General features: G+C 36.3%; 1 protein-coding gene across 2 annotated transcripts; it reads left to right on the top strand.

The window, feature by feature from the left end:
* The first annotated feature begins 726 nt into the window (after positions 1-726).
* Positions 727-11,461, top strand: LOC147404584 (uncharacterized). Of its 2 annotated transcripts, none has more exons than XM_086440617.1 (5): positions 727-1,018; positions 4,074-4,221; positions 4,442-4,512; positions 4,627-4,830; positions 11,096-11,461. In XM_086440617.1, the coding sequence occupies exons 1-5, from the start codon at positions 815-817 to the stop codon at positions 11,123-11,125; spliced, it is 657 nt and encodes a 218-aa protein (XP_086296743.1). In that variant the 5' UTR covers positions 727-814; the 3' UTR covers positions 11,126-11,461. The 2 variants fall into 2 exon arrangements, with proteins under 2 accessions (XP_086296743.1, XP_086296742.1); XM_086440616.1 differs by having other exon boundaries at positions 728-1,018; positions 11,093-11,461.
* Positions 11,462-13,091: the final 1,630 nt, after the last annotated feature.

Here is a 13,091-nt window from a genome sequence, read left to right as displayed (position 1 = left end):
TAGGGTTGGATTAAGCTTGGATTGATCCCACCTAACACCAGCCCAACTTGTCCTAGTTGCAGACCTACTCGCATATTTGTTTCCTTACAATTACAAGAGAGACTGCGAATGAGATGATTCATTTTGTTCAAGGACAAGTGAGATATTTAATGTGAATCATCCACGATACTTTCTCATTTGACAATCCGGATGATTGGAGCAATATTTTGAAAATCTGATACTAGTCTACTGATTTATTATTAAAAATAATAATTTTTATATTTTAAATATTTATTACCCATAAAGAGTATGATCTAGAAAGTTGTAAGCGATAGTTTTCTAATCTACTTTGTTATATATATAAAAGGGTAGCATTCAACAACCAATGTTAGGGAATTAAAATTTGTCCTATATAACTTAAATTTTTTGAATTGAATTGATTTTTTTGAAAGGATGATGTTGATAGAGATCTAAAATAGTTTACAAATTAATGTCAAAAAATCTAACATCCACAATTCTAAACCTCTTTTGATGAGTTATAAATTTTATATTGAGTTTAATTTTTTATTTTTATTTTTATTTTGGTGAGGATGATCTCCTGACCATCATAGAGATCATCCTCGCAAAAAAACAATAGATCACTCCCAAACTTTTAAGTCATATTTGGACAAATGCGTTGCGTTGGCTGCCGAACTACCGAGTTAAAAGGATTTATCTCGTGGTAGACGAGATGACTCGGACGAGTCGACGCGGTAACTGTGGGTGGCTAGACCCTAACGAAGTAGCCGAGTTTCAAAATACAGAGAGAGAGAGAGAGAGAGAGAGAGAGAGAGAGATGGAGGTGATGAGTGGAGGTTCAGAGAGTAGAAGCAGCGGAGAGGAAGATGGAGATGCCGATTGGAAAGCAGCAATCGATTCTGTCACCAATGGGTTTACTACTAATTCTAACGATTCCACAAAATTTATCACCGATTCCAAAAATCGTACCACAGAAGAGAAGCAGCACAATCCCCAAAATCTCAAGCTCTACCAAATCAAGGTCACTCTCTATCTCTTTCATTTGTTAGTGAATATGTATACTTCTTTTTAAAAAAAATAAAAATGATTGGTGTTTAGTTTTGGTCATCAATCAACATCTGTTAAATAAAAGGAGGGAGATTTGGATCATTTGAAGTTGCATTTTGAATGTTAAATAAAAGGAGGAATTTTAGTTTAAATAAATGCAAAGAAAAATAAGTGCTAACTTTCCACACCATTAACAACTTGGTGTGGTGCTTTTGGTGTATTGGTTAAGTTCTTATCATAATCTTTCTTTACTCCTTATCCCAAATATTACACCATTCAACAACTCTTTCTAGACACCTTTTCTCACGTTATCAATAAATGTCATATTTAGCCTTCCTCTCATCTTATTGGAGCCATTAATCCTTTCTTTCTCACTAGTGTGGCCAATGATCTTTGTTATACTCATTTTTTCGTTTGTCTTTCTTGCTTACCGCTCATCTTTCTCGTCGTCTTCCATCTTTGCAATGTACATTCTTCCTAATGTTACCCAATGTTGCCACTATCCAATTGGATCGTTAAATTGTATCTAGTGGTGTTTGATTCAAATTGTTGGATCACATGCATTGAGACAAATATGAATAATACCAAAAAATAAAAAATAAAAAATGTATGCCTAATTATTCCATATACATAGAAAGAAACATATTCTTATGATTTTCCATCATCTAAAAAGTAACCAAAAGGTTTCTTTCTATTCAATTTCCATAATTTGAATCATACAATTCATACCAAAGTATGATTTGTGTTTGTTTTTTGTACAACTCGACTCCCAAACTTCTATGATTTTTACAACTGTATTGCTACATGCGAAATCCAGCAGAGAAAAATCAATGAACGTAATGGAGCAAGAGAGTCTTATTAAGAAATGCTTTATGTAAAAGTTTAGTTGTGATAGCTTTGGGTGGTAGAGTGTAAGGCAGTGTTACCTTGACATGTGGCGCAGGTGCCAAGTCTCAAGGTGTCCCAAGTTGTTTGACATGGTAACCTGCGAAAATTCTAACACAACGGCACAGCTGTACAAATATTTTTAACTACTGGTGCATTAGATCTTCTATGTGGTAATCTAGTAATTTGAGGTACATGAAGAATGCTTTGAGTTGGATAGCTTTCCAAGTTACTAGAGTACATGATCCATGCTCTTAATGTGAATTCGTCTTTAAAAAAAAAAAGGAAAAACTAGCTCTACATATTTATGAAAAGTGCCTAGAAATGTTGTGTTGACTCGTTGGCAAGGCAAAAACTTTTAAATTGGAAGTGGCAAGGTAACACTGGTGTAGGGAGTAGAATCCCATATGGTTGCGGGTCTAGAGAGGAATCCAAATGGGGTGTTAGATTGTAATAACGGAATTCGATTCAAAGTAGGAATTGGTAGTAAAGTGCTTTTCTAGGGGGTTTTGTGGGGTGGAGAATCTACACTGGCATCTCAATTTCCTAATTTATTCTTACCATGGAATAAGAAGACATTATTAGTCTAGAGGTTTATGGTTTAGGAAAGAGGTTCCGTCATAAAACATAGGCCTGAGAAGAAATCTTCACGTTTGGGAAGTGTACTGTTTACCTCTTTGTATCTTTGGCTAACAATTATTTCCCCGGGAATAAAGATATTTTTTTATGGTAAAAAAATCGGATGGACAATTCGTAGTTGATTACTTTTATGCTATGCTCAACCATAACCATCTTCAAGTCTTGTCTTTCTCGGCTTCTTTCATCTACAGCTCAAAAACTCCTTCTAAGGTCTCTTTCTCTTTATAATAGTCTGCTGCTCTAGACAAATTCTTAATGATTGACCTCCTAATTGCTCATAGATAAATTATTGTGGACTTCTACATGATGAGCAAAGGTAGTGGCAAGATGGTTAATCACGTCTTCATGCATTGTAATGTGGCTAGAAACATGTGATCGCAATTTTTTTAAAACTCTTTGATACTTATTAAATCCTTCCCCAGTCATTATCTTTTTTGGAATCTTGGTACACTAATTCATTTAGTACTAAAGACATTGTTCTTTGGGGAAAGCTTCCATTTGTTGTTGGAAAAAAAAGAAATAGAATGACGTTTTAGGGTAACTAGGAGAGCATGCAAAACATGATCCTGGCCATGAAAGTGATTTTGTTCAATTGGTCTATGATTCACCTAGAGTTTAGGGTGATATTCTTTGAGGACATTGTTTTCCACTGGGATTCAATGAATGTATGAGACCATATAATTATTGGTGGGGTGGGTTTACTAGTCTGTAGTGCTAGTTCTCCCTTGGGTTTTTTCGGGGTGGTTTTAGTGTTTGCTTGGTACATTGCTGTCTTCCAAGATGGTGTTCCCAAACAAGTGGATAGGCCTTTTATAGGGCTCCCCACCCCCGACCATTTCTACTTCTTTTGCTTCTTAGCTTCAATGAATTGCTTCTATACTAGTGAAAAGAATATATATATATATAGGATAGCACTCGGCAGCCAACGTTAGGGAGCCAACATCTTTTTCCTAAATGGGTTAGAAGTTTCGGAATGAGCTGATTTTTTGTGAGGATGATCTTTATGATGGGGAGATCATCCTCACAAAAAAATCAGCCCAATCTGAAACTTCTAACCCCATCAAAAATGGTTTAGAATTGTGTTTTGTCGATTTTTTACCGGTAGTTTGAAACAACTTTTCGTGGGGTTAGAAGTTTCAGATTAAGCTGATTTTTTGTGAGGATGATCTCCTTACCATTTAGATCATCCTCACAAAAAAATCAGCCCAATCCAAAACTTTTAAGCCATATAGGACAAATTTTGGTTCCGTAACGTTGGCTGCTGAATGCCACCCATTTATAATTCACAAGAGCCTGCAACTGACAAGCACCAAGAAATTTCATGAACCAGATATAGAGCTGTTCAATAATTTCAAGCTATAGTGAGTGTTCATGTAGAATATAAAAGGGTATTCTTATATTATTGGGTTTCTTTCCATATCAGGACTCCATTTTCAAGACTTTTGACACTTATACTACTTGTTAATCCATATGGTAAATGCTATCTTTAATGGATTTTACAACAGGCACAAAAACTTTTAGAAGACCTCGTAGACAAGAGCTTGGAGATGGTGAGGAATCCTGTCCCCAACTTAGATAACCATCCAATGGTAAACGAAGGTGAAATCCGATTGTTTAGGAAAGCACCTCCAGGGATAGCAGTTGATCCTACTGGTATGTGTATCTCATCAAATTCAGAACAATTTCTGTTATAAAAAGAAATGATAATGCTTGCTTTCATAAACCCTAAACATATTCCACCTTTTCATCTGTCTGAACAGACTAGCTGTTATGTGAACTTGTTTAACCTCCAAAAAGTTCTCTTTGTGGAATTGTGAACAAAGAATTTTTTTTAATAATAAAAAAAGAGTTGAAGTTATTTGTTGTTTCTCAGATGAATTTCAGCAACCAAGAAAGAGGCCAAGAATTCTTCCCGGAGAAGAGGTTGATGAGAAATCAAAGAAGGTTTACCTCTTGTAATATTTTCTTCTCTATTTATCATTTACATGTTATTATTTTGTTGTTTTTTTCCTTCTTATTTCCAAATTTTCCTAAATCCATTGATTCGGTGAGTTACAGTTTAGACAGGAACTTCAGTCTGTTGCTGTTGATGGTACAGCTATAATGGCTGCCGCAAGAGATGCTTGTGAGAAATCATTGGCTAGATTTGAAGCCAAAGAAGCTGCAGCAAAGGCAGCAGCCAAAAGAGAGGAAGAAAGAGTTGCAGAACTGAAAAGGATTAGGGGGGAGAAATGGCTGCCTTCTATTGCTAGAGAAATGAAGGTAAGTTTCCAAGCTTTTTAGTCTAATGGTTTAGCCTTGTACTTGTGTACTTGAAAAATGTAGTGTTAGTCCATTGGGACCATTGTTGGTTGAAGCTGGTTTTGCACTGCTGCTAATCAGCAATCTCTTGGATTGCTCATATCCCAAAACCACGTTGATCAGATGATCCCAACCATTTGATCAATTACATATTTGCAGATGGGAAAAAAAAGTTTTCCATGATTTATAGTAGAAAATCTTGATACTTTCTCGGACCAGAATGTTAATTAAATTTATTGGATGGTGATAAAATGATTTATTGAATGCGTGTATCTTGACATGTAAATCACTTGCTTAAATGAACAAGCTATTAAGTACATCGTTGATGCTCTGGGGTTAGAAGTTTCGGAATAGGCTGATTTTTGGTGAGGATGATCTCCTCACCATAGAGATCATCCTCACAAAAAATTAGCCCAGTCTAAAACTATTAACCCATATAAGACAGATTTTTGTTCCCAATGTGGTCACCCTAATGTGGGCTGCCTCACATGTCAGTATATATATACTAGAGTTCGCCCGTGCTTATGGCATGGACATCCTCTCTTGAATTAAAAGAGGAAATATAGGAAAGTTATAGGGGGAAGTGTAAAGGAAATAAAATGGGTTATATATATACTAGAGTTCGCCCGTGCTTATGGCATGGACATCCTCTCTTGGATTAAAAGAGGAAATATAGGAAAGTTATAGGGGGAAGTGTAAAGGAAATAAAATGGGTCCTACAAAATTATAGCTTGATGGGAGGGTTAAGGGGGTAAAAGTGAAAAAAAAGTTGAAAGGGTATTATTAAAGAATTTTGAGGGGCTAAAAGGGGTAAAAGATGAAAAAAAAACAATAAAGTAGGTTAAAAGGTGTTAAAGAGGAGATACAATAAAGTTAGAAGGAGTGAAGAGGAAAGAAAAATAATGTGGTGTAGGTCAGTAGGACATTTGTCCAACGACAAAACTATAGCTGAGGGACATTTATCTCCAACTCAAAAAACACAAAACAGTAGTAACTGGGTTGTGTTTTATTATAGATATAGGGTAGCTTTTGAGGGACAACGTTAGGGAGACAAAATTTATCCAAAAGTGATTTAGAAAAATTAGTCTAATGCAAAACTTTTAAGCCATATAGGACAAATTTTGTTTTCCAACGTTGTCTGCTGAACACTACTCATATAAATATAGGGCTAGGATCAAGATTCAACATTTTATCTGACATGTTTTGTAAACTGAGGTTAGAAGTTTCGGATGGCCTGATTTTTTATGAGGACGATCTCTATGGTGAGGAGATCATCTTTACCAAAAATCAACCCATTCCGAAACTTCTAACCCCAGTTTACCAAACACGTTGGATCATGATCCTGCCCCATATATATAGCACAATAGTGGTGCCACTCCAGCTACAGTGGATTAGGGTCCACATTACCACATTTTATTGCCTTTCATTTTCAACCCCTTCAACTTTATTGTCTTTCCTTTCCTCCCCCATCCTTTTTCAATAATAACCCTCCAATTTTACCATCTTTCCTTTTTATAACCCCTATAGCTATGTGATTTTTGAGTGTGAAAAGTCGACACTACATGGTTTGGAGTCGCCATCATTCTTTTTTAGAAAATGGGTGTGAATGGCCACCCTGATAATAGTTTTGAAAATCAACTTTTTTTTTGGCATCATAGTGACTGTCGTATGGATTAGGCACCGGTCTACCTAGAGTCTAGGTTTAGGGGTTCGATTAGTGAATGGGGAAGGTGTTAGGCACCCCATTCTCTCTACCTCAGGTGGTTACCTTAAAACATGACCATTCTTAGAAAATAAAATAAATGAAGAAAACATGGATTATACCATTGCTTACAAGGGACATTGATTTGGGCTTTAGATAGTTGGGACCTTATTCAAAAACGGATCCTAGTCCATGTCTCTTACCTTAAGAAGGTCACACGCTTTTGAAAAATATAGGCTTTGAAGGTCATGGACCCATTCTTATGGGAAAAGAAGGGCCAAATTTCCTTTAGCCTCAAAATCAATTTGAAGTGGTGGGTACACAAGTGTGTATGGTTAAGAAAACTAAGGTGGTGAAAGGCTTCAACCCCTACCCTTTTGACTAAGCCGAGGCCCAATTTACCAGGTGTAGGAAAGGGTATTAATCACATTTTAAAGATTTTCTAAATTGAAATTAAAGAAGGGAAGATAAAAGAAGGAGTGGGGAATATAACTATGTTATTTTATTTTAATCCCGCCTTGTTCTTGATTGTTTTCTCTTTTTAATTTTCAAAAAAGAGTGTTTCTTGATATTGATCTTGAGTGTAGAGATTTAAACTTGTGAGGTTTGTGGTGTAGAAATTTGAAATTTAGAGAGAGATTTGAGACTTGAAAAAGAGAATTCAAGCATGGGATTTTGTGGAGAGGGTAGCCTTTCATAGAGTTTTGGGGACACCTTTTAAGGTCAAAAGGGTCCCAAAATAGGGGTTGAGGGTAAATGGCATAAGATTTTTGAGAGAATGGGGTTGGAATTAGGTATTTATGAAGGGTAAACATGAAAGAGGGTAAATAGATCTCTTTTTGACCCATGGGTTGGGTTTTGCAACCCATGACTTGGTTGAGTGCAAGTCAAGTAAGAGTGGGGTGGTTGATTGAAGGAATGACTAAGGTAATGGGGTTTGATTTTGGGAAGGTGAAGGGGATGGTGATAAGTGGCAAAGTGGTAGGGTGATTGGTAACCATGTGTAGCTTTTTGAGGGGTTAGGTGAGTTGATTAAAGGAGGAGAGTGTATGGGGGGTGACTTGTGAGATGATTTTTAGAGAAGATTATGGGATGTGGGGGATGGTGAAAGTGATGATGAGATTGATTTTGGGAGGCCAAAGGTGGTGATGACTGTTCTTCGCTGATGCAGTGATGCTAATGAAAGTTCGCTTGTAGCTCATTATGATCTTCTGAACAAATAATAATTTATAAAAACCTTAACTTGATAGGGCTAGTAAGAATCAATCCACGAGGAAAAGAGGATAGTCTTAAAACAACTAATTTTCTGAAAAGGGTTTTGAAAAATGTCTAGATAATTGGACAAGATCTCCTTCTCTTTAAAAATTATTATCACCTGATGATCCTACATCACAGCGAACATTTGATATAATGGATTTCTCCCATAGTAACGGATCACATCAAGATGTGGGATAAGGAGAAATAATTAGAAGGATTTAAAAATCAAGGTTTAATTGAAGAGAAATATATTTTAACAATGAAAACATTCAAGAAGTTAAATTAAAATTGAAAAATAATTAAAATATCTTGGCTTCATCAATCTCCCTAGATTGAGAGATTAGCCTAGATTCATTCGAAGAACAATAAATAAAATAATGGAAAAATACTTAGCTTTTATTGATCTTCGAAAAAATCTTGAACAATAGTCTTCTCCAATTTACAGAAAAATAAATTAACTAAAACTAAAGAAAAAAGAGAAGAATATCAAAATTCAAAGAGATTCAATTCTTGGGAGATTGGTCCTTTATAGACTCTGATTTTCTCTGGATGTTTGGATAGCAATAGGATTCTGTTTCAGCACGACTCTTTTTTTATTAGAAACATGCATGAGTTTCCTCTTGTAATTCTCTACGTTCACCGGCCACGAGCAAGCTTCACCGTGTCACTGTCAAAGTTGCGCGTTTGACTTTAACTTTTCGTGGTTGACTCCAATATTTGACTTTATCTGCTTCTTGAGTCTCCATCTTTGACATGGTTTCCTCGAATATTTGCAAAACATATATTGCATGAATCAAAATTTCCAAAAATCAAACAAAAATATGCGAAACAACCTAATTAACCTAAAAACCATTAAATTAAATTAAAAACTTACTTTAAGGAATATTTATTAAGAACAATACTTTAGGTTGAAAATCCTGATTAGTGACCTATGAATTGACATTAAATTATACATTTTCTAGAACTTATCAATGACATGTGGCAAGGTGGTTGGAGTGGGCTTGTGGAAATGAATTATGAAAGTTGAGCCGGATTTCAGGAGGTGGGTAAGGTTTAAAGTGGGCAAGGGAGATGGGGTCAGATTTTGGGAGGACTGGTGGATCGGGGATTTAACGCTTTGTGATCGTTTTCTTGCCTCTATAACCTTTCCTTTAAAAAGGGCTACCTTGTGCTGTTTTTTCGAATCTTGTGGGAAACGAGCTTGGCTGGGATCTGGGTTTTAGGGGGATTTTAATGATTGGGAATTGCAAGACCTACAAGATTTAACGACTTAGTTTGATCATATTCATTGGGTGACTGCAAAAGATGATGGGAGGGAGTGGACTCGTACTACAAGTCTAAATTTCTTTGTTAGTTCGTTTGTCGCAAGTATGTCAACTCCTACCAATTCTTTTTTGCATTTCCCTTTCAAATTTATTTGTGATTTGAAAGGTCCCTCAAAAGTGCGTTTTTTCACTTGGCTAGCAACTCTTGACAAGTTACCCACCCTTGATCATTTAATCAATTGCGGTTTTGTAATTCCAAACTTTTGTTATCTCTATAATTTGAATGGCGAGAGTGTGCATCACATTTTGATACATTGTCACGTAACGTACTCCATCTGGTTACATTTCTTCGAGATATTCAAAGTTTTCAATGCACTTCCTTATTCATTGTTATCTCTATTTCAAAGTTGGGATTGTTCCATCGTCATGGGGAGAAAGAAATTTTTTAGAGGTTTCTTCCTTTCACTACTACTTGGGGTCTATGGTTGGAAAGGAACAGGAGAATCTTTAAAAGGAGGGCTACTTCTAGGGATGGCAACGGGGTGGGTTTAGCTAAACCTGACCTCAGCCTTGATTAGTTTTCCTCATCCCGAAACCGGCCCGACCCCGACTCGGGTCATATTTTGCCCCGCCCTGCCCATTTTAAATGTATATATAAAACCTTTAAAGGAGACTCGAGAAGGTTTGAACCTAAGATAAATTCTTGCATCATACCACTAAGCCAAGCGGTGGTTGTTGTTTTATAAGTACATAACAATATATATAAGATATATTATTGGGGCGGGGCATATCAAAAATTCCCCACCACCGAAACTGAATCGGTTTTTTATTTTTAATACCAAAACCGCCCCAAAACCGTTTAGTAAAAAATCAACCTTATAGGGGAGGGGCAAAATTGCCATCCCTAGCTACTTTTCATGATTTGGTCTTAAATGTTCTGGAGCTGCTTTATCTTTGGTGTAAGCTATGTCCGGAGTTTAAGGGCGTATTTTTTAAGGACTTCATTTTTAAGATGGGATTTCCTTTTTAACATTTAGCTTTTTGCCTTCTTTAGGTTGGTCATCTTGACCGCCAATTGTATTTGCTTTTTTCATTTCTTAATAAATTTATACTTCTCAAAAAAAATAAAAAATTAGGGATTTGATTTTGATTTCGTTAGGTTAGGAGTTGGTTTTAGAATGAGATTAAGAGTTATAGTGGGCCTAGTGAGGGTTGGGCTTTATGTTGAATAAAAAGGTGGATTTGTTGCGACTTAGGGCAAGAATGCAAGCAAAGTGTATTATTTGTGGGTCCATGGGCCCGTTTAAAGGTCTTTGAATTTTTATTTAGAATAAAAAGAATACTTTTGAACACTTGGGCCCTTAGGCCCTTTTGTTGGCAATTTGATTTAAAATGCACTTTCGACGGGCCTTTTCAAGTGGGGCCGTGCAAATTGGGGTGTCTACAACCCCTTTAACCCCAAAGAGGATCCCTGTGCCGTAGGCACGGGGGACAACTATTTGTTATAACTTTTTCTTACAATGCCACCTAGATGTCCACTTTTTCATTATTTTTTACAACACCGCCCGATTCCATTGGATCTTGTAAAATGGATGGCGCTTGGATGATGTAAAAAAATAGTTGTACCCCAATCCCTACCCTATATATTTGTATGTCTATGAACATGTTAATATGCTTTGAATACATGAAAAATATGATATGGATTCTAGCCAATCATAATTCACCTGTACTAATGGTCCATTTAGCATCATATCTAAGGGATTCTTTGGTTGGGACCAAAGAAGCATGTCACTCGATTATTATCCAACTGATTGCATTTTTTCCATGAGGATCCCATCATCACACTTTATATTTGTAATAGGCCGAATAATTTTTTCCAACAAAGAATATTTCAGTCAATTTTATGTCTACTGAATTATTTAAACCAAATCTAGCATTTTATTCATTAAATTCAATTATTTTGGTCGAAGTTCAGTGTTAACCAAAATTTATATTGCAGCAGATTGTGGGATCCCGGCATAAGTCAATGTAGACTACTGGAGAAGTAAACAAACCTTTCATGTTTCTCCACCAGAAGCAGATATGAGATAAACCCGTCTGACGGATAAGCACACAGTGAGTGCGGCCGCCTTGAAATTCATGGAAATATTACATATTTACTCAGATCTAGTGACCTAAAGTTTTTTTCTGCAACAACCAAGAGAGGGACCTATATTTGAAACTTCGTCGTTTGCTTTCCCAATCATTGTATGATGGTGAATTCTACTAAACTGTAGTTGAATGTAATGGCAGGTTTGTAAGTTACTGTGTTGAAGACATTGTGAAAACAAGCTTTTATGATGAATGAGGATCCAATTTTTGAGTGCCAGTTTTTCCCCTTTTTAATATCCTGTTGAAATATAAATCTCAATATTCTCTTTGATGCTGCCCTTGGTTGTAATGGCAGATTTTTAAGTTTCTGTGTTGAAGAAAATGTAGAACAAGCTTTTATGATGAGTGAGAATCCAATTTTTGAATGCCAGTTTCCCCCCTTTTTAATATCTTGTTGAAATATAAATCTCTTTATTCTCTTTGAGGTTGCTCTTGGTTGGGTAGTAGTGTGAGCCATTGCACAATACTCAGCTTCAACACTAGAGTAGACCACCACATTTTGGATATTTTTATTTATTACGCCAACTAACAAGATTTTCACTAACAAATATACAATAATTAGAGATGGACCTGAGATTAGAACAGCTCCCCACCCAGTCAGCTTCAGAATATCTAGAAATAGTCAAGGAAGAAAAAGGATGGCACAAGCGACATTTTCTAGGAGCACCCTTTAGATTGTGCAGAATACGACCAATAGCTTCTCAATGAGGTTGTCGAGGGGCATGCATAAACTGATTGACCACTCCCACGACATAAGTAATGTCAGGACGAGTGACTGTGAGGTAGATTAGCTTGCCAACCAACCGTCTATACCTCCCAGTGTCCTAATTTTTTTTACCATGTTCAACATCAAGCTTGACAGAAGGATCCATGAGAGTATCAACTAGACGAGATCTCAGAGCGCTCATATTAGATTATAAGTCAAACACATACTTGCATTGGTGTAGAACGAGATCTTCCTTGAAACGTGCAACCTCAATCTCAAGGAAGTAATGAAGAATGCCTCAGTCCTTTGTGTGAAATTGAGTACCCAAATGAGCTTTCAACTGAGTAATACCCACAATAATTGTCAGTAACAATAATGTCATCCAGATAGACAATAAGAATAATAGTACCTAAGGTGGAATGACGAGTAATACAGAATGATCAGAGGTAGAATGTTTAAATCCATACTAAAGCACCACAGAGCTAAATTTGTCAAATCAATTACACAAAGACTGTTTCAGTCTATACAACGCTCTTTTCAAACTAAGCACCATATGTTCTTTGCCCTCAACAACATGACCTAGGGGTTGATCCATATACAGTTGCTCCTATAAATTGTCATGAAGAAATGCCTGTTTGAAATCTAGTTGGTATGGTTGTTAGTTAGAATTTATTGTAACAGGCAAAAGAATTTTAACGGAGTTGAGTTGAACTATAGGTGAAAAAGTCTTTCAATAATTCACACCATAAGTCTAAGTGTACCATTTACCCACCAACCAAGCCTTAAGTCTATCAACAGATCCATCAGGTTGATATTTCATTTTGTACACCCAATGACAATCAATAATGATTTTTTCCTAAGGATGATGAGTGAGTTCCCATATCTGATTCTCATAAAGTGCATGCATCTAGTCATCCATAGAAAGTTTCCATCTAGAAGAAGTTAGAACCTAATGATAAGAACAAGGGACAAAAACAGTGGAGTATAAAAATGCAAAGGAGTGAAAAGTAGATGAAAGACAATGAAAAGACATAAAATTTGATATAGGATGCCTAGTGTAAGAACAAAAATATTTCCGTAACGCAATAAGTAGCGTAGAGGATGAAGGAGCTGTGGGAAGAGGTGTGAGGTCCTTAGGAGA

The sequence above is a fragment of the Akebia trifoliata genome, chromosome 4, assembly GCF_017979445.1.
Source record: "Akebia trifoliata isolate Shusen 1 chromosome 4, ASM1797944v1, whole genome shotgun sequence".
Lineage (NCBI taxonomy): Eukaryota > Viridiplantae > Streptophyta > Magnoliopsida > Ranunculales > Lardizabalaceae > Akebia > Akebia trifoliata.
The sequence above is the reverse complement of the archived record's forward strand: the minus strand, read 5'-3'. Positions and strand labels throughout refer to the sequence as shown.